Source organism: Ovis aries, chromosome 23 (assembly GCF_016772045.2).
Source record: "Ovis aries strain OAR_USU_Benz2616 breed Rambouillet chromosome 23, ARS-UI_Ramb_v3.0, whole genome shotgun sequence".
NCBI classification, from domain to species: Eukaryota; Metazoa; Chordata; class Mammalia; order Artiodactyla; family Bovidae; genus Ovis; species Ovis aries.
Genome location: NC_056076.1, coordinates 56,570,739 through 56,589,613, shown reverse-complemented (window position 1 = coordinate 56,589,613; position 18,875 = coordinate 56,570,739). Strand labels below are relative to the sequence as shown.

At 42.6% G+C, this 18,875-nt stretch overlaps 1 protein-coding gene across 8 annotated transcripts in view; it reads right to left on the bottom strand.

Annotated features, from left to right (window-relative positions):
- Nucleotides 1-18,875, bottom strand: part of WDR7 (WD repeat domain 7) — a 355,172-nt gene that overhangs the window by 91,562 nt on the left and 244,735 nt on the right. For all 8 annotated transcript variants that reach the window (XM_060405554.1, XM_060405555.1, XM_060405557.1 and 5 more), the window contains 3 exons: nucleotides 7,917-8,034; nucleotides 5,767-5,916; nucleotides 4,917-4,999 (listed from right to left, as the gene is read on the bottom strand). In XM_060405554.1, coding sequence (XP_060261537.1) covers nucleotides 4,917-4,999; nucleotides 5,767-5,916; nucleotides 7,917-8,034 — 351 coding nt within the window. The remainder of the gene's footprint in view (nucleotides 1-4,916; nucleotides 5,000-5,766; nucleotides 5,917-7,916; nucleotides 8,035-18,875) is intronic.

Genomic DNA, 18,875 nt, shown 5'->3' with positions numbered 1-18,875 from the left:
TCCTGTAGAACAAAGGTGCAGTGGGTTATAACAAAGAAAGTACTTAACTCAAAGATCTAATGTTGCTAATACCAGGTCTACTACCTGTTTTTCTATCCAACTATATCTACAAATAAAAGATATTAAAATCTGGCAGCAAGTATTGGCTCAACAAATAGGACTTTAATCAGTCCTATTCTAATGATTTTGACTCCTTGGCAGCCCCTACATTCCTAGGATGTTTTAAGTTTCTTGTGCCTCCTGCGGTCAGGAGGCCTCAAACAATCACACGCGCAGCTGTACGAGTCCTGCAGGCAGGCTAGAAAGCCATCAGAGGGGTTTTTGGATTGAAACACTCGTATTATGCCCAGGAGATTTATTATCTAAAAGCTCTAATTTTTTCCAGAAAAGGGTGGTGTGGGGACAGCCCCCTGTTAATAACAGAAGAGTAGGTGGAAAGCATAACACAGTAAAGCAGGCAGACTCTGGTCTTGGGGGGTGGATGCTCAGGAAATTCCAGGGGAACCCCTGAAGCCTGATCACAACCTTGTGTTTTGTCAGGCTTCCTTCCGCATGACCTTGTCACGGGCGGGATTCCTCATGCTGGCCTCTGGCAGAGGAGCCTGGTGGGCTATAGGCTCTAAGGTCGCCAAGAGTCTGACATGGCTTAGTGACTAAGCATGTATGCATAGCATTTTTAAGAAAGGGTAAAAGAAAAGGAAAAAAGCCAACAAAACAAGAAGAATACAAGAGTACATTACATAAAGATCTTAAAAACAAATTTCACCGGACTGAACCATATATTCACATCACTGACTTTAACTAGAGTTTCATATTTAGTGAAAAGAATTTACTTATAAGTAGAGGGCATGTAAGTGCTGTAAGGAACATAGTACAACGGTACAAACATGGCAGATATTCAATAAAATAACTTTTACTTCTGTTGATATGTTAACATGTTTGTGGTTGTTAATTTATCGATTGAGTACAAATCAGCCTAAGTAGGTGGCATGGTGTAGACCTGTAAGGAGGTCCTGTCTAAGCTTAGCGTTCTCTGAAGTCCTCCATGACTTATTATCTGTTCCAACTAACAGTTTTAGTACAAGTTACAACCTTGTTACTCATCTTCCTATGTTTATGCATTGACCCTTTGGGGCTTACATCTTCACAACTCTAATAAATAATAATAATTAACATAATAAGAGGTAGTCAGTTACTTCAATTTATAACTATTTGTTATAAATCCTATGTTTCACATGTTGTTGAGTCGCAAAAGTCGTGTCTGCCTCTTTTGAGACCACATGGACTGTAGCCCACCAGGATCCTCTGTCCATGGGATTCTCCAGGCAAGAACACTGGAGTGGGCTGCCATTGCCTTCTCCAGGGGAGCTTCCCAACCCAGGGACCTTCATCTCCTGCACTGGCAGGCGGATTCTTTACTGCTAAGCCACCAGGGAAGCCCCATGTTTCATATACACCCTGCTGTATTCAAAATAAAAAAACCAACAAGGACCTACTGTATTAAAAAGTGGAGGGGGACAAGAGAATGTTACAGATGAGATGAGACTGGCCATGTGTTGATAATTCTTGAAGCTAACCGATGGATTCATGGGGATTTATTACATTACTACTTCCATTTTAGTGTATGTTTGAAATTTTCCAAAATGAAAACAGTTTTTAAAATCCTGTTTCATAACATTATGCCTTATCACCTATATTCTGGCAAGTTTGCTTAAACTCTGCTGACTCTCCAATGCTTGCAGAATAATGACCAAATTCCTTCAAACAGAATTCAAAGCCCTATCCTGTGGCATGCTGCGAGAATTCCACTCTCAGCCTACGTTCTGGTCACCACCACACAGCCTTCACCAAATTCTTACACTTTTGTGCCTCCAAACATTCGCTGGTATGATCCTTTCTGTAATTCCAGATGACACACAGCAATTTATTCTGCAAAGCTCACCCCATCAACTCTTCGGTGAAGCTTTTCCTAAACCTGCCACTACTCCTACCAACACCACCACCCTAAGCCCCTGCGGAGCACAAATCCTTTTCTCTGCTTGGCAGTCACTTTTAAAAAAATTATTTATTTTAATTGGAGGATAATTACTTCGCAACACTATGATGGCTTCCACCATACATGAGTATGAACTGGCCGTAGGCATGCATGTGTCCCCTCCATTCGGAACCCCCTCCCACCTCCCTCCCCACCAAATCCCTCCCAGTTGTCACAGGGCATGGGCTTTGGGTGTCCCGCTTCATATATCAAACTTGCACTGGTTATCTGTTTTACTGGTTATCTGTCATCTATATATTTTGGTGCTATTCTCTCAAATCAACCCACCCTCTACTTCTCCCACTGAATCCAAAAGTGTGTTCTTTACATCTGTGTCTCTGCTGGCAGCTATTCTTATTAAAATATTTTTCTCTGTCAGTAAAAGGAAATTGGGGCTTCCCTGACAGTTCAGTTGGTAAAGAATCCGCCTGCAATGCAGGAGGCCATGGTTCCATTCATGGGTCAGGAAGATCCCTTGAAGAAGGGATAGGCTACCCACTCCAGGGCTTCCCTTGTGGCTCAGCTGGTAAAGAATCCACCTGCAATGTGGGAGACCTGGGTTTGATCCCTGGGTTTGGAAGATCCCCTGGAGAAGGGAAAGGCTACCCACTCCAGTATTCCGGCCTGGAGAATTCCATGGCCTGTATAGTCCATGGGGTTGCAAAGAGTAGTACACGGTTGAGCGACTTTCACTTCCACGAGGAAATGGATATTATTAGTCTGTCTTCTCCTTTGTGGAACTTCGTAAGACTCCCTTATGGTTATTGTTCTTACTCTGCCTCTTCTTTGTGAACTTTGAAAGACCCCCATATCCAGAGTTAAGCACTGCCTTTGCTGCCTGACCCTGCCCCGGTATGGAATTCTCCTCCAGCATACAACACAGCACCCACCCCTGGCCTTATAAATCTTTTAACTACCTGCCCTATTAGACCCTGTGCTCCTTGAGGACAACATCTCATTCCTCATTGTATTCCCAGGGCCTAGTTAGCACCTGATACACAGTAGGTGTTCAATAAATGGTATCAAATTAATAAAATACAATTGCTTTCAGCCAAATCAGAAAAAAAAATTAACGTTCAGCTTATATACATTTCTTTAGCATTCAGGCAGAAACCTTCCTCCCCAGTGATTAAACAACTGCAAACAAAAGTGGACTGGCAGAAACGAAAGGGACTTGGGCAACTGAGGATGCCGGAGGAGGCAGACTTCCCGCAAGGGAAGAGACAGGCCCTTTAAACGCTGAAGGATTTCCTTGCCTTAGCTCCAGGAGGCTTATTTTCACAGCAGACGCTGGTGCTATAAGGAATGCTTTGCTAACCTTCAATAAGATAATTCCCAATAAAACTGCTTCCTTGCTTCCACTAAGTGACAGATAAATGTCCATTTTTAGTGTAGACGTTTCCTTAGAGAACAGTTGACTGGGAACATAACAGCTACACGTATTTTTAACATCAATTAATTATACAAAAAAGATTTTATATAACTTTCAATAAAAAGAACAAAAACCAGAATTAAATGTGGCATGATGTTACAAAATTACTGTATTCTAACATGCCTGATCTATATCCCAAGAAAATATGCCTCTGGACAACATGCATATTAGGTATACTTTTTCCGTGTGTTCGTGACTTACCCTCTGGTGGCATATATCACAAACAGCAAAATGAAGAGACTAGGATATAAAATCTATTGTAAATACGAGGGAAGATATGGGAGGATGCAGAGTACAATTAATTCAGCAAACATTTGCTGAAATGCCAGGAAATACAGAAGGCGGAACGGTGCACTGCATAACGCCACTGCAAAGTCAAGGCTTTCCAGTGCGATGCGCTCACCGAACTGAACAAACGCTCAGTAAGGATATCACTGCGCCTATCTTAAAAAGGGAAATGTGACGTGACTATGCCTAACTGGTTGTTCTGTTTTCCACAAACACAACTGCTAAAACAACTTCAACAGACATTAACACTATTTCTACTGAACACATGGAGGTTAAAAAAGAATTTTAACTAAAGTGTATCTCAAGCTATAAACATTTTGAGAACCAAAAACTACTTTAAAAGAAAAATAAACATGTTATTACATTTTGACATTTAAAAAAAATCATTTCCTAATGATAAGTGCTACACACAGACAAGGGCCCTCCCAGGGGGCGCTATGGTAAAGCACCTGCCTGCCAGTGCAGGAGACGTGAGAGATGGGGGTTTGATCCCTGGGTCGGAAAGATCCCTTGCAGGAGGGCGTGGCAACCCACTCCGTATCCCTGCCTGGAGAACCCCACGGACAGAGGAGCCTGGCAGGCTATGGTCCACAGGGTTGGGAAGAGTCGGACACGCCTCAAGTGACAACGCGGCACGCACACGCACACAAATGACTAGAATTATATGCCACCTATGCAACGCCGTTATAAAAGTGCTAGCTGCTCTCGTTCTCACAGGGAAATTACCTATGCGTAGTAGGAGAACATGCAAATACTGGCTTTTATATTAAAAATAAAATACGCTATGAAAAAGATGGCATGAAGATTTCTGTTGCTGAAAAGTGTATCTTCTTCAAGCTTCCTAACTCTTCTTTTTGTAATATAAAAGCTAATTTGGGTAATGGATATACGAATAGACATATTTAATAGATGCTATCTCTTACTCCTTTTTTTCAGTTTTGAGAAAAACCTCTTCACAACCCAGTTTCCAGTAGTGGTTCTGTTATAGTTGTGTTTTCTTAGTATAAGCTGATTAAATTGTTTTAGAAAGTAAGCAGATATTAATTCATAACAGGGTTTCTAACTGGCCACAAATACTAACTCATCCTGCTCAAAACACAGTTTAAAATTATTTGTTACTAAAACTCTTTTTACTTTGCATGCTATAGAAGGCTTCTTTACCTGCAGATCGCTGGAAAACATTCCTGAAGACCTTTCTTTTTAACTAAAGATCCTTCAAGGCAGTACATAATGATGTCCATAACCTTTATAGAAAAGATACAAATTTAAAATTAGTTTCAAATATGTAATTTTCCATAATTTAAATTATTAACTTAGGCCTCATCTGCATGAAAATTTTCATAATTTTATTTTCATATTTACTTTAAAATTATAGTACATTTACTAAAATTATAGTATACTTACTTTATATAATAGGCTCTCGTTTCTCTTATCCGTGAAAATCATTTTTTAAAAAGAGCACACAGTAAAATAAAGAAACCAGACTTGTTTACTTGAAAGGCATTTCATATTTTTATATGTAGGATAGATAGCTTTTATTCAAGCACACTCTATGTTCGATTTATAATGAAAGATACCAAAGAGATTATAACCTTTAAAAACTACTCTAATACAGACCAATTTCATGTGAATGATAAATAGACATAACAATCATTTTGAGGTTTGAGGAAATTTAAATAAAGTCTTCAGAAATTATATAAAAGTTCATTCACTTCAGTTACCTTTCTTTTAGAGGCGCTGGAAATAAAGATGCTGATTTACATTACTACCCTAGAATGCTTAATTTAGGCTATGAATGTATCATATAAAACAGAATACTCTTAGGACTTCCCTGGTCGTCCAGTGGTGAGGACCCCATGCTCCCAGTGCAGGGAGTCCGGGTCCCATCCCTGGTCGGGGGACCAGACTCCGTGTGCTGCAACTAGAGAACCCATGTGCTGTAACTAAGAGCTGGCGCAATTAAATAAATATTTAAAAAGAAAAAAAAAAAAACACAACAGAGTATTCTTACCTCCACAAGAAGGTCCACGACATCTGTGGGCATCTTTTCGATAAGAATTTCAATGACTCTCAGAATCTCCCCTTTCGCTCGGGCAAGAGTGGTGGTGTGCATATTCTGTTGAGACTGGGTGTTTGCGGCGAGAGCAGTGTGTCTGTGCACCTAGAAAACATTTCCAGGCTGTAGGCAAGGTCGATGCCTCACAGACTTCACATTTCTAGCAGCTGGGTTATTTTCACTTAGGTAGAAGGAAATGTCAACAAGAACAAATGTCTTGCGGGTGGGTCAGGAAACACTTTCAACTGCAAAAGCAAGTACTTAGTACAATAAGTACTCAGTATGTATTTCCTAATGGAATTTTAGTTTCTGGGTATTATATGAGACTTTAACTGATCGCAACATTTTTAAAAAGAGACAAACTGAAGTTTTGTGGATTTTGTATATTTGGCATTGAGGTGGGTAGCAATTAGGGGATTGTTGTTGATTAGCAATTAGGGGATTGTTGTTGATGTTTAGTCGCTAAGTCGTGTCCAGCTCTTTGCAGCCCCATGAACTGTACCTGCCAAGGTCCTCTGTCCCTGGGATTTCCCAGGCCAGAGTACTGGACTGGGTTGCCAACGCCTTATCCAGGGATCGTCCAAACCCAGGGATGGAACCTGTGTCTCTGGCAGTGGCAGATGAATTCTTTATCGATGAGGGAATGGCAGCCCACTCCAGTATTCTTGCTGGGAAAATCCCAGGGACAGAGGAGCCTGGAGGGCTACAGTCCACGGGGTCACAGAAGAGTCAGGTGTGACTGAGTATCTGAGCACACACTCCTGACTAACACTCCCTCAGTCTGGACACCATGTCCATAATAGGACAGTATCACAACATTGTTAATTGGCTACACTCCAGTATAAAATAAAACGTTTAAAAAACTAAAAATACTCATATGTGAATGGCGAAAATTAAGTTCAAAAACACAATATAGAATACTTGCTTATTCTCTTTAAAGAGGCAGTTTAAGGGCTGGTATTTATAGGACTTGTATCTAGGTGGGACTGATGTAAGGCTTATTTAGTATATTCAATATTATTATCTCTGCATAATAGACTCTCACTGTAACACTACGCACTATTAGAAAACACAGCCCCTCAGTCTGCAAATCCATTTTAGATGTGAATTCAAAGTCCCACTGCCTCAGAGAAACTCAATCTGCTACTAGGCCCTAACTTCCTCCCTTCTAGCTATGTGTGTGTGTTAGCTGCTCAGTCGTGTCTGACTCTTTCCAACCCCATGGACTGTAGCCCGCCAGGCTCCTCTGTCCATGAAATTCTCCAGGCAAGAATACTGGAGTGGGCTGCCATTTCCTTCTAGCTATATTCACATCAGAAATTTTTGCTGCACGCCTATTAAGGATGGCTCTGGGGCAAACATAGGCCCAACAGGTTGTAGGTTATCAGGGCAGGCTCAGAGGTATTTATTCAGCATTTTAAAAATTCATCATAGCTACAGGAAAAAGAACTGAGGCAGAGGCCATGCCCCGCGGACACCGAGTCTGCACATTACTCATGCTGAAATGGAAGAAACCTTTAAAGAAAATTTAGGAGCTTATCTCCCTTGCCTTCTCTCCTACTACTAAGACCTACAGGAAAGACTCTATAATTGGTTCATTGTTCTTTACTAGTTTTTCAGTTAGATGTAGCCAATTAGTTAGAACACTAAGAATGTGGGAATCAATTGGCATTCAAGTCTTTATCTGCGACATGCCATAGGAAAAACAATTAGCAAGTTTATGACTTACATTTTTGTTTACAGTTGGAGAGCCAGCGTTAAATAAGTTCAGTTTTGATTACAGGAAGATACCGTGGATACCTTTGATAGATTTTAATTTGAACAGGTCTGCTGTATTTCAGATTGAGAAACTGCTGGCAAATATTTACAAGCGAATTAACTTTGACCACAGAAATGACTGCAGAAGCCCAGGTAACAAATGCACCGCCGTGGAATCCAGCGAGTGTGCACACAGGTGCGAACGCATTCATCCCAGTGCTAGATTAGTGATCTGCATTGTTCCAGAACAAACCGGAAGCATTATCTATGCACGCGGAGCCTCGGCTGATAATGTGAACTCACTCCTCTAAATGAGAAGACGGAGCCCACTGAGACGTTGCTCTCACCTCTTTGGCGATGGTGGTGATGAAGGCGGGTGGTCTGGCCGTGGCAATGAGGGAGAGGGCATGCCGGGCGGAGCGGGCGGAGTCGGCGGCAGGGCTCAAAGGCAGCCCCATTGTGATGCTAAACAGGGATCAGAAAAAAAGAGAAAAGAGAAAAGAAAGCATTAGAAATATAGACTGAAAAGATTAGACACAGCTTATAATGTCAGTTCAAGGTCAATGGGAGCACTCAAACAGTTAGAATATAATGGACTTGCAACAATGAGCGGTGATTAGAAGTCAGGGTGTTCTGGCACCAAATACAAAATCGAATAATTAACCGTGAAGATTGAAAACAGTATGTGCATCTGTCCAAAATGTTAAAGAGGCCTTGTTAACAAATTATCGGGAACTAGCACTGCATGCATATCACTGAGCTCGGAGTCAGGGAAGAAAGAATATTGCGAAGGGCATTTTTAATTTTTTTTCCTTGAAAGAGTTAAAGGAAATATAATTGGCTTATAAGGCCAAGTTAAAAGGTTGTATTTAAGGCCTATATCTGAGAGAAAGCAAAACTCACTCCTGTCCACTAAACTGTCAGAAGAACTGAAAATGACAAAATTATTTTTTAGTTTGTATTAATATATCCTCAGTTGTGCTAGTATACCCCACATTCAACACTCTCAGAATCAAGTTACTAATTAGCGTGTTCTGCGAATAGTTTTTCAGTATTGTTGCAAAAAATTGCGTTGACAGACACTTATTCTCTCTGTATAAAGAACATACACATGGCATTATACACAGACACAGGGATATAGTCCAGGCTATATACAAGAATATGCACATGATGAAATAAATCTATCTCCTTATAGGATAGTAGTGCCATGTATTTCTTTGCCACTCCTAAAGCATAAAAAATAATATTTTTCTGTTTGAAAGCTTCCATTATACTTTATATAGACTACTGTGGAAAGTATTAAGACTTTTCATGAAAACGTGGTATATGATCCACACATCAACTGTACAGAGGGTGTATTTTGTTACTCATTAAGAGATCTGTTAATGGCTTCTCTCTCTAGTTAAATAACATTGATATTTAAACATATGTATGAAATTATATTAAGATCTGTCCTGCTCCAATTAAATAAGTTTTTGTGCTTCATGTGTCAACTGACTTACAGTTACTAAAAATCTGTAAGAACTTTATAAGTATCTCTGAAATTAATCAATGAATCATTATCTTAAATTTTGGTTGAAAATAAAGAGGCATCACATAGGCATTCCCATCACTGTTAACAGAAAGCAAATTGATTATAGAAAATTCTGCGTATTTTGCTGCAGCTGTTACACCGCTTTAATCTTTGACTGGCACTGTACGTGTCTCTACTTTTTCCAAACCGAGGGCAGACACAGAGTAGAAACTCAGAGCAGAGGACGATGGAGAGCCGTCCTTTGATGTTTACCACAAAACAGACAGATGTGAGCTGAGAACAGACACATATACTGAACAATAACCAGAAGGGACCCGCTGGGGGGCGCATCACCCCCACATACGACCCCGAGGCCCTGGGGACTCCAGGGGGGCTGCACAGAGGGAGGGGCTCCGCAGGAAGGCAGTTTCTCTTCCGGACTGAATGTTGCCGTTGAGAATTCAGGAAAAGGAACGTTCACTATGTGAGTAGTGTCGGCGCTAGACTGCTTGCAAAATTATTGCAAAGTTCAGATCACGATCAGGCTATTTTAAAAACTTCAAGTGCCAAACTGATTTCAGATACTCTAGGATGTTTCGTCACTGTGGATGAGTGGGTGCTGATGACACAGTGGTATGTTAACTGACTAATTCTAATCACACCTAAATCGGCTTTCCCGAACTGAATGAAATCACAGGATGTTGAAGCTGGAAAGACCCCCTAGCAGTCAGCCAGGGAGAAGGGGTGTCTGTTCCCAGGGTGGCCTGGCCCCACTAGGGAGGCATGCGGGGAGGAGGAAGAACTGGCCGTGGACCGACGGTGGAGGCAGGGCTGCCCTGTGCTACCTCAGGTCCCTCCGCATCTGCCCAGCACATCCCTGTGAGGTGGTGGTACCCGCAGTTTACAAAGCAGAACTTAGGTCCAGGGAAGTCCAGTGAGGAGTCGAGGTAACCGCGTAACATCTTTTAGGACAGCCAACCCCTGGAGAAAATAGATGAGGGGCGGCTGGACAACACTGCGCTTAATTGGATGAATGGACTGGTAACACGGCTAAATTCAGCAGTTTAGGATAACTGGCTAGACTGCATCCCCGAGAGAGGTTTCTAGTGATATAAGTCATGGACCTTCGCTCTGTGTTATTCTGTATCAACAGTAGCCTGAATGAAGACATGGGATGCATGGATATCCACTGGTGTGCAGATAAAGTTGTAACAGAGCGCGACTGTACCAAACAGCAGAAAATGTCTACAAATAGCACTTTATAGTGTCTATAAAGTGGGTATATTAGAATATGGATTTCACCAGGCTGATGAGAAGAATGAATCAGCTAACAAGATGCAAAAACATCTCGTCCTGCATCTGACATTACAGTTGCAACAGATGCTTCTTGTCACCAGAGAAATAGGAACAAAGAGAGTGAGACCAACCTGCTGGTCACCGGTTTCAAGTGAAAGGCTTAGTCATACACCACCCTTCCTCCTGCTCAGCAAACGACCTTGTGAATTTGGGGAAACTGGCAAACTTCTTACAGGAAGGGAAGTGGTAACGTATGAAGTTAAGAAGAGAAGCTATAGAGTAACAGGGGACGAAGCTAACCAGAGACATACCACAGTGCCATCCGCTGCCCTCCATGGACCACCCAACAGTTGGTAGAGACGGTGTGTGCATTTGAGGGATGCCTGTCCTCAGTGCCTGGCGGTCTGAGGCCAGGACCTCAGAATGGGAACGCAGCTATTGCTCTGAGGTCAGGGCTCTGCAGTGATCCTCAGGGTATCCACTGAGCACAAGCGGGTGGGTTGTGAGCGTGATAACAGAAAGGAGTCACCCAGGCAACAGGGGAAGAAGAGAAACCTTGCCTTTTCCATCGACAGTCTCCAGTGTACCACTGCTGGAGTAATCTTCCCAGAGCACCAGCTTTATTTCATGGTTAACCTGCTTAAAAACTTCAGTGGGTCTGGGTGCTTAGAAAAATCTTAAACTCCTCGGTTGGAGATTCCAGACCCTCCATAATCTAGTTTCGCTAATTTATCACTGGCATCTGCACGCCCATGCTCCCGCAGCCAGACTAATTTCAAAGCTGGTCCCTAAAACTCACTCCTTTTCAATCGCAGTACTTTGCTAACGCTTTTCCACTACCCCCTTTCCCCACTGGCATGCTCTCCTCCCTCCGCTCTGTTCAACTCTGTGGAAGCCCGTGTGGTATTCTGCAATTGCTAGAGCGCTCAGTGACCCTCTACTGAAATAAAAACGACCAACGACAAAACCTGTTTATTCCGGGTCCTGAGCACTGACTCTCATTCTGAATTAGTTTTGTATTGTGAACCGATACACAGACTGGGACCATGCCTTCTAACCCTGTGTATCCCCTTTTCCCCCCACCGATGTGCCTAGTACAGCCCTTGGTCATAGTAGTAGTTCAATAGCTCTGCACTAAATGAAGTTACCTGGTAAATTCAGCAGGAAAAAAAAAAAAAAAATCACTTAAGCCAGTTATTTGACTGAATTGACCAGGCAATGAAGTCAAAGTAATTGATCTGGTAGTCCCAACAGACACAGTCTAATTCTGCATGTAGTTATCTTGAAAGTCAAAAGTGTGCTGGGTGTGTGATATATTATAATGTGAGATTCTAACTGAACAAGGAAGGATCATAATATCAGAGGCCTGAAATGAAAGGGGGTGTCTGTCTTATTCTGGAATCTGTATAAACACAGAGCTCCACCTTTTTGCCTGATCCAGCTCGTCTGGCTGTTATGCAGATCATCTGTTATATAGGTTTATAGGATGGGTCTTGGTTTCAGTTTTTATTCTGAAAAATATGATATGCCACACTCCCTGTTTTACTCAGCATTTCAGAATATATATCCAATACGAAATACCAGAGATGATAGATATTATAGATAAAAACCATGAATAGAAAAAGAGTCCACTCAGGCCAAGCACATTCCTTACCTGACTGCTCATTAATCCTGTTCTAATCCTTACCCCATGGAGGTAAACGCTTTTTAAAAGTTCCATGTAAGACCACTTCAGTTAAATGGCACTGCTACAGTCGTTAGACTTCCCCATCTATCAAATTAAGGAACGCTGTAGGGGAATGTTCCAGGGGGAAAAACACTTAAACTTTCATAGAATAACCTGCAAATCGTAGTCAAGCTGGTTATGGACCGAAAGCTTGTGTTTCCCTAAAATTCATATGTTGACGCCTCAGGACTCAAGATGATAGTGTATGGAGCTGGGCCTCTAAGGAGATAATTAGATAAGGCCATGAGGGTGGGGCCCTTGTGATGAGATTAGTGCCCTTAGGAGAGACACAGGAGAGCTTGCTCTGTCTCTCTTCCAATCTTGGCCACAAAGAAGTCATGTTAGGACACAGCAAGATGGCAGTGCCTAGAAGCCAAGAGAAGGGACCTCAGAGAGAGGTCTTTACAACATCCTGATCTTGAATCTCCCAGCCTCCAGGACTGCGAAAACTACGTGTCTGCTCTTTAAGTAACCCAATCTACATGCTTTGTTATGGCAGTGACCTAAGACAAACAGCAGCAAGGACTGAAAATGCTCCCTCTCTAAAACAAATGTTAGGACCAAACTGAAGCCAGGACAGGCTCTAAGGGGCAGGCTAGGCCTGAGGTTTAGTCTCTAGGAAAGCTGAGGCACTGGGAACTCCCACAGGCAGTGTAGCTCGACCAATCAGAAAAAATCCCCCGTAGCCCCCCACCCGTGCCAGACCTGAGCCAATCCGGATAGGGATGCGAGGTTAAAAGTCCCGCGCACGCATACGGTTTAACCAATCAGCTATGCTGTTACAGGAACAAAGAACCGTCTGTATAAAAATAAATGTGATTCAGAGCTCGGGGCTCTCGTCAAGATTCCACTGTGCTGGATGAGACTTGAGCCCTAGCTAGCAATAATAAACCCCTTCATGCTTTTGCATTGCTGTGGACGTCTTATTCTCTCAGTTTTGGGACTCAGACTCTGGGCATAACAACAAAGACTAAAATTATTTTGTAAAGGCATAATTACGTATCATCTGTGAATTCCTTCCTACCCCTTCCTGGTAAAACAGGTGCATTAACAATTGTCCTAAATGTAGTAAGAAGTCAGCAACTCCTCTTTGTCATGTGAGACCTGAATCTGATAAGTCACAGGTGGCACTAATTTCCTAAACTCAAAGGCAGTAATTCCTCCAACAAGTACTTGTATTTTAGACATGCTTCCTATATGATGTAAATGTATACTTCCTATACATTTACAATGATTAAAATCTATGCCAACATGATTTAGATAAGTGTGTATACGTGCGTGTGTGAGAGAGAGAGAGAGTCACTCAGTCATGTCCAACTCTTTGTGACCGTATGGACTGTAGCCCGCCAGGCTCCTCTGTCCATGGGATTCTCTAGGCAAGAGTACTGGAGTGGGTTGCCATTCCCTTCTCCAGGAGATCTTTCCAACCCAGGGTTTGAACCCAGGTCTCCCGCATTGCAGGCAGATTTAGATAAGTGGTTTCCTCTAATTACAAACTTTCTACTAAAAATAAATGTCATGTGAATAGGAAAAATAATTCAAATATGGAAGCTTAAAGCACCTCAGTGTTTGTATGGTGCATTCTTTACTCTCTGGCTCTCAAATCTAAAAAACATGCTCAAGATTTGAGTTAAAATGTCAATTCTTTTTCTCCAACTCTATTTCATATCATTCAAAAATCTAACATAAAGCACTTATCTATGTTATCAAAACATGCGTGGTTTCCAGTGATTGTATGTTTCTTTCTCAAAGTCTGGCAACTGTAAATGTTACAGAAAAGCAACAGGCTTGGTGGAGTTCACCCACACCCCTCCATCACAGCAGCATGAGGTGAGAGTCTGGCACTTTCAGCTGCAGGGTTGGCCCCGGTCTGCTGGTCTCCTTCAGAATAAAGGTCGGCAACATGAATTAGGACAACTGGAATCAGAATCACAGAGTTCAGCACATACAAGAGCACAGGGATCCTTCTGTACTTTATTATCTAAAACGGTAGGATTTTCTACTGTTTCTAACATTTTATCCTTATGTTCATGACCATGCTGATCTAAATGATCATGGATTTATAAAAAAGATAGTACTATGTGTGTTTCTATTTTTTCAGAGTTAGTAAGGGATGGGGCAACATATGATTTCAATGAGGTGCAGCTTCCACGTTCAGTTAAACAGTTCGTCATGAATAAGAAGCCTGTAATTATTAATCTTAGAAATTCCTCTCTTAAGATTCTACCTGCGGATCACTCATTAAACCAAGGGTGACATAATCATGTGGTGCGGGGGCAGTAAAATGAGAACTAGGAGACCTAAGTGATGGTCTTAGCCCTCAGAGGACTGGTGTAACCTCAGATAAGTTGTTTAATTTCTACAACTTAACTTTTACTTAATAAATATTAAGGGCAATACATTGCATGCTGCTGAAGAAGAGTTTTGTTCCTAAAATTCTAGGACTTCATTAAATGCCATTTCCTTCTCTAGGGGATCTTCCCAACCCAGGGATCCAACCCACATCTTCTGCACTGGCAGGCAGATTCTTTCTTACTGCGCCACCAGGGAAGCCCAAGTTCCTTTTCATAGGTAGTTTTAAGGTGGTTTTAAGTTGAGTGCTCCATTGGTCTTTACTTCTCCGGGTGTACAGTTTCGAATGTAAGATGACACAGCGGTGGGAGCGTGGCTTTTGGTATCAGTGAGACCTGGGTTTGAACCTCACCTTTTCCACGGACCACAGTGTTACTGCGGCCAAGAGAAAGCACCTCTCTGAGAGTCGTCTCATTATCTTTCGTAATCATTTTTACAGTCTTTTAATATAGAAAAAGGTAAAACCAATCCTCTCTTTGACCCCAATTCTGTTCCCTAGAGATGACGAGGAAGGCAATTATGTCCAAGTTTTTGATGGGAGCATCCCAGGGTTTAGGTTCTGTGAGAAATTAATGAATAAAGTTGGCTAAAAAAGAATGTTTCCTTTCACTTTCCTGCTGTGGAGCTGCTCGTCAGCCTCTCTGGAGCACACCTGTGCTTTCCCATCTGTCCCCTCCTCTCTTCACAATCACTGAAATGAAGATTCAGTGGACACTCTTCTTTGGGTGCTATCTGGGTGCCCCACTCTAATTTATCAGCCATGCTCTGAATGTCCGTACCGTTTACTCTCCTCCTTCCTGTAGGATCTTCTCTTTCTTGGAAGACTACAAGGGCCCTCAGGATCTTGGTCTCATGGCACTTTCTCACTACATATGGCACCTAACACTGTCCCTTCCATAGATGCTTGCTTAGTTAATAAACACAGTTTAAAATTTGGCAAAATGTTTGAAAACAGCTAGCTTCATTTTGATTCCAAAGAGGTAAGATGTTAAAGTCCTACTTCAAAATTAAAAACCTTAATTCTGGGAGAATACTCTACTCGTCTTGAGCCATATGTGGCTTTTCAGAAGCCTTCTCAGAGGAGTCCTCCCTGACAGAGGATGTTGATGCAGGGGACCGAGGGAAGGACAGAAACTCTCCCGTCATGGGTGTCCTTCAGATGTTGGCAGCAGCCTGAGCGAGCTGCCCTGCCCGGAAGCCCCTCCATACACTCACAAGAATTGGAATAAAGAGGGAAGCGCTCTTGTATTTTTTCTTTTTTCTTTTTAAAAAGAGAAGACTAATATAAAGGCTTCTTCATAAAGCAAGCTTAAGATCACAGTCAGGAGCGAAGTGGCCAGGCACTGTTACCGTGCATGCAGTTAACCACGCACAGGAGGGGCGGCCCGTGGGCACCAGGAGGGGAAGATGCCCAGTCACCCCCGCTGCCCTGCTCCACTGCATCTCAGTGCTTCTGCAGCCTGTAAAGGGTGTCAGGGATGGAACAGGCCATTTTCAATCTAAATCTTGTTACAGATTAATAAACAAACATTTTCTTGCTTATTATGCAATTTATCATGATGAAAATTACGCTGGACTCCTCAAGGCTACATGCTGATACGTTCATTTATTCAGAGCAGTGTGCAGAGAGTTATACTAACCTTCATGACAGAAAACGATGTAAAAGCAAGATTTAAATTACCTGCTGAGAACCCAAGCATTGGTGTCTGTGGACATACTCCACGTAGATAAAGCACAGCACATCTTTATGTTTGCTGATATAAGCTTGGTGTGAACTTATTTAAACACAAAATAAAATATTAAATGGTTAGCCTAAAATAAAAACCTACCACTTCTCCCAGGCAACAAAACAAGACCGCATAATCATTGAAATTGTGTTTGGACCAGATTTGAAAATAGGCTATAAAATTCTGTCGAAGCGAATTCTGGACAATCAAAAATATTAAAGGCTTCTCAAGGTAATCAGGCGGAGAAGGCAATGGCACTCCACTCCAGTACTCTTGCCTGGAAAATCCCATGGATGCAGGAGCCTGGTAGGCTGTAGTCCGTGGAGTTGTGAAGAGTCAGACACGACTGAGCGACTTCACTTTCACTTTTCACTTTCATGTATTGGAGAAGGAAATGGCAACCCATTCCAGTGTTCTTGCCTGGAGAATCCCAGGGACGGGGGAGCCTGATGGGCTACCGTCTATGGGGTCGCACAGAGTCAGACACGACTGAAGCGACTTAGCAGCAGCAGCAGCAGCAGCAGCAAGGTAACCAGGAGAGCTGAGGTAACAGCAGCCACTCTGTTGACTCCATGAAGGTGTCAACCACAGCTGCGGCCAAGGGGAGGATAAAAGATTGAAAATATGTGTCAGGCTTTGCACAAAGGCCAGCTGCCTCTTAACGACTACTGCTAACTCATGGGTTCATTGTCCCTCCTTCCCCTTAAAGTCAATCAAGAACCTTCAGGCTTCCTGTGTTCAGAAATTATCATGGTTGCCATTATGTGGAAGTGATCATTCTAGAAATGAGTGTCTCTTCAGCTGTTGAACACCAGGACAATGACAAGGGCATCACCATCCACACCCCCCACCCAACATCAGATGGCAACATCCATCCAGTCTCTCAATATGTGCTAAGTGCTCTCCTAAGCACTTGACAAATACGAACTCACCTACCATCAGTCTTACGATGCAGGTGTTCAATTAGCCCCAGCTTGCAGATGGAACGGAGGTGAGAGGTGAAAGAAGCTACTGAAGGGCGCTGAGCGAGGAGACTCAGAGGTGAGGCTTAGGAAGCATGGCGGTAGGACGGGATGTGACAGGGGAGGGCGGCTGCTTGGGTTTGAAATAAATTCCCTTCCCCGACTCAGCAATCTCGGGACTTTGAAATGGGCATGCCCAGCCTGAGGACAAAGTCATGGCATCCCAGTCGAGCCTTCAGCTGCTGCTCTGGTGTCCGCTTCTGAGCACAGAGCAGCCAGCAGAGAGACAGGCCCAAAGCATGGATATGAGAGAGGCAGCCATGGAGAAAAGGGCAGAGAACTCTAGCTTTTTTTTAAAGGTTCATAATGATAAGAATGAAATGTCGTTCACTGAAAAAAAATCAAAAGAGGTGCTAACAGTTACAAGCAGGCCCAGAAGATACTGTAGGTTCAGTTCCAGAGCATCACAGTAAAGCGAGCATCACAATAAAGTGAATCGTGAATTTTTTAGCTTCTCAGCAATCACATAAAAAGGATGTTTATACTACACTGTAGACTATTAATAAGGACACAATACTGTTAAGTATTTCTTAACATGTATATCCCTTAATTTAAAAATACATTGTTGCTAAAAAGATCACAAGTTACAAAAATAACATCAAAGATTACTGACTTCAGATAACCATAACAAATACAATAATAAAAAAAAAGTCTGAAATACTGCTAGAATTACCAAAACAAGACAAAGCGTCATGAATGATCAAATGCTGTTGGAAAAATGGTGCCAAAAGACTTCCTTGATGCAGGGTCAGCACAAACATTTGAGTTGTAAAAAGAAAACAACAACAACAAAATAACCCAGTATCTGCAGAACACAATAAAACTATGCACAATAAAACAAGATCTGCCTGTACACTGAGAAAGGCATCGTAAGACAGACAGGGGTGCAAGATTCCCGCCACTAGGACTTCCCGCTCACTAGGATGACTATACTCGGAAAGCAACAAAAACGGGAGACAGGCGGCGGCGAGGGTGGAGAGAAAATGGCCTCTTGCACGCTGCTGGAACACACAGAAAACTGTGTAGCTGCTGTGGAGAACAGTTTGGTGATTCATCTTAATAAGTTATACACAGAACTATCATCTGACCCAGCAATGCCACTTTCGGGTTATCTACTTAGAAATGAAAGTAGCTGTTCACACAAATACATCTACATGAATCTGAATTCTCATAGCAGCTCTATTCACAACAGTGGACTACAGTAGAAACGACCCAAATGGCCATCAATGGATAGAGAAGCAAAATGCAGTGAATCAACAGGATGGAATGTTACTCGACCGTATAAGGAAACGAAGTACTGAAAAGAGGCTGCAACGTGAACGGACCTTGGAATCATCATGCTAAGTGAAAGGAGTCAGACACAAAAGCCCACATGCTACATAACTCCGTCTATGTGAAACGGCCACAACAGGCAGCTTCACAGGGACGGAAGACCGTCAGGGCCACTGGGAGGAGAGAACGGGAAGTGACTTCTCAGTGGACCTGGAGTCTCCATCAGGGTGGCCACACCTGGGAACCAGGGAGTGCTCATGACGGCTTAACTGTCAGTGTGGTCAATGTCACTGAAGGGTATCCTGTAAGAGGGACTCAGCGGTCAAGCTCATATTCTATGTGGTTTACACCATCCAAACAAAACAAAAAAGACTTCCTCCAGGAGTCAGGAGGCTGGG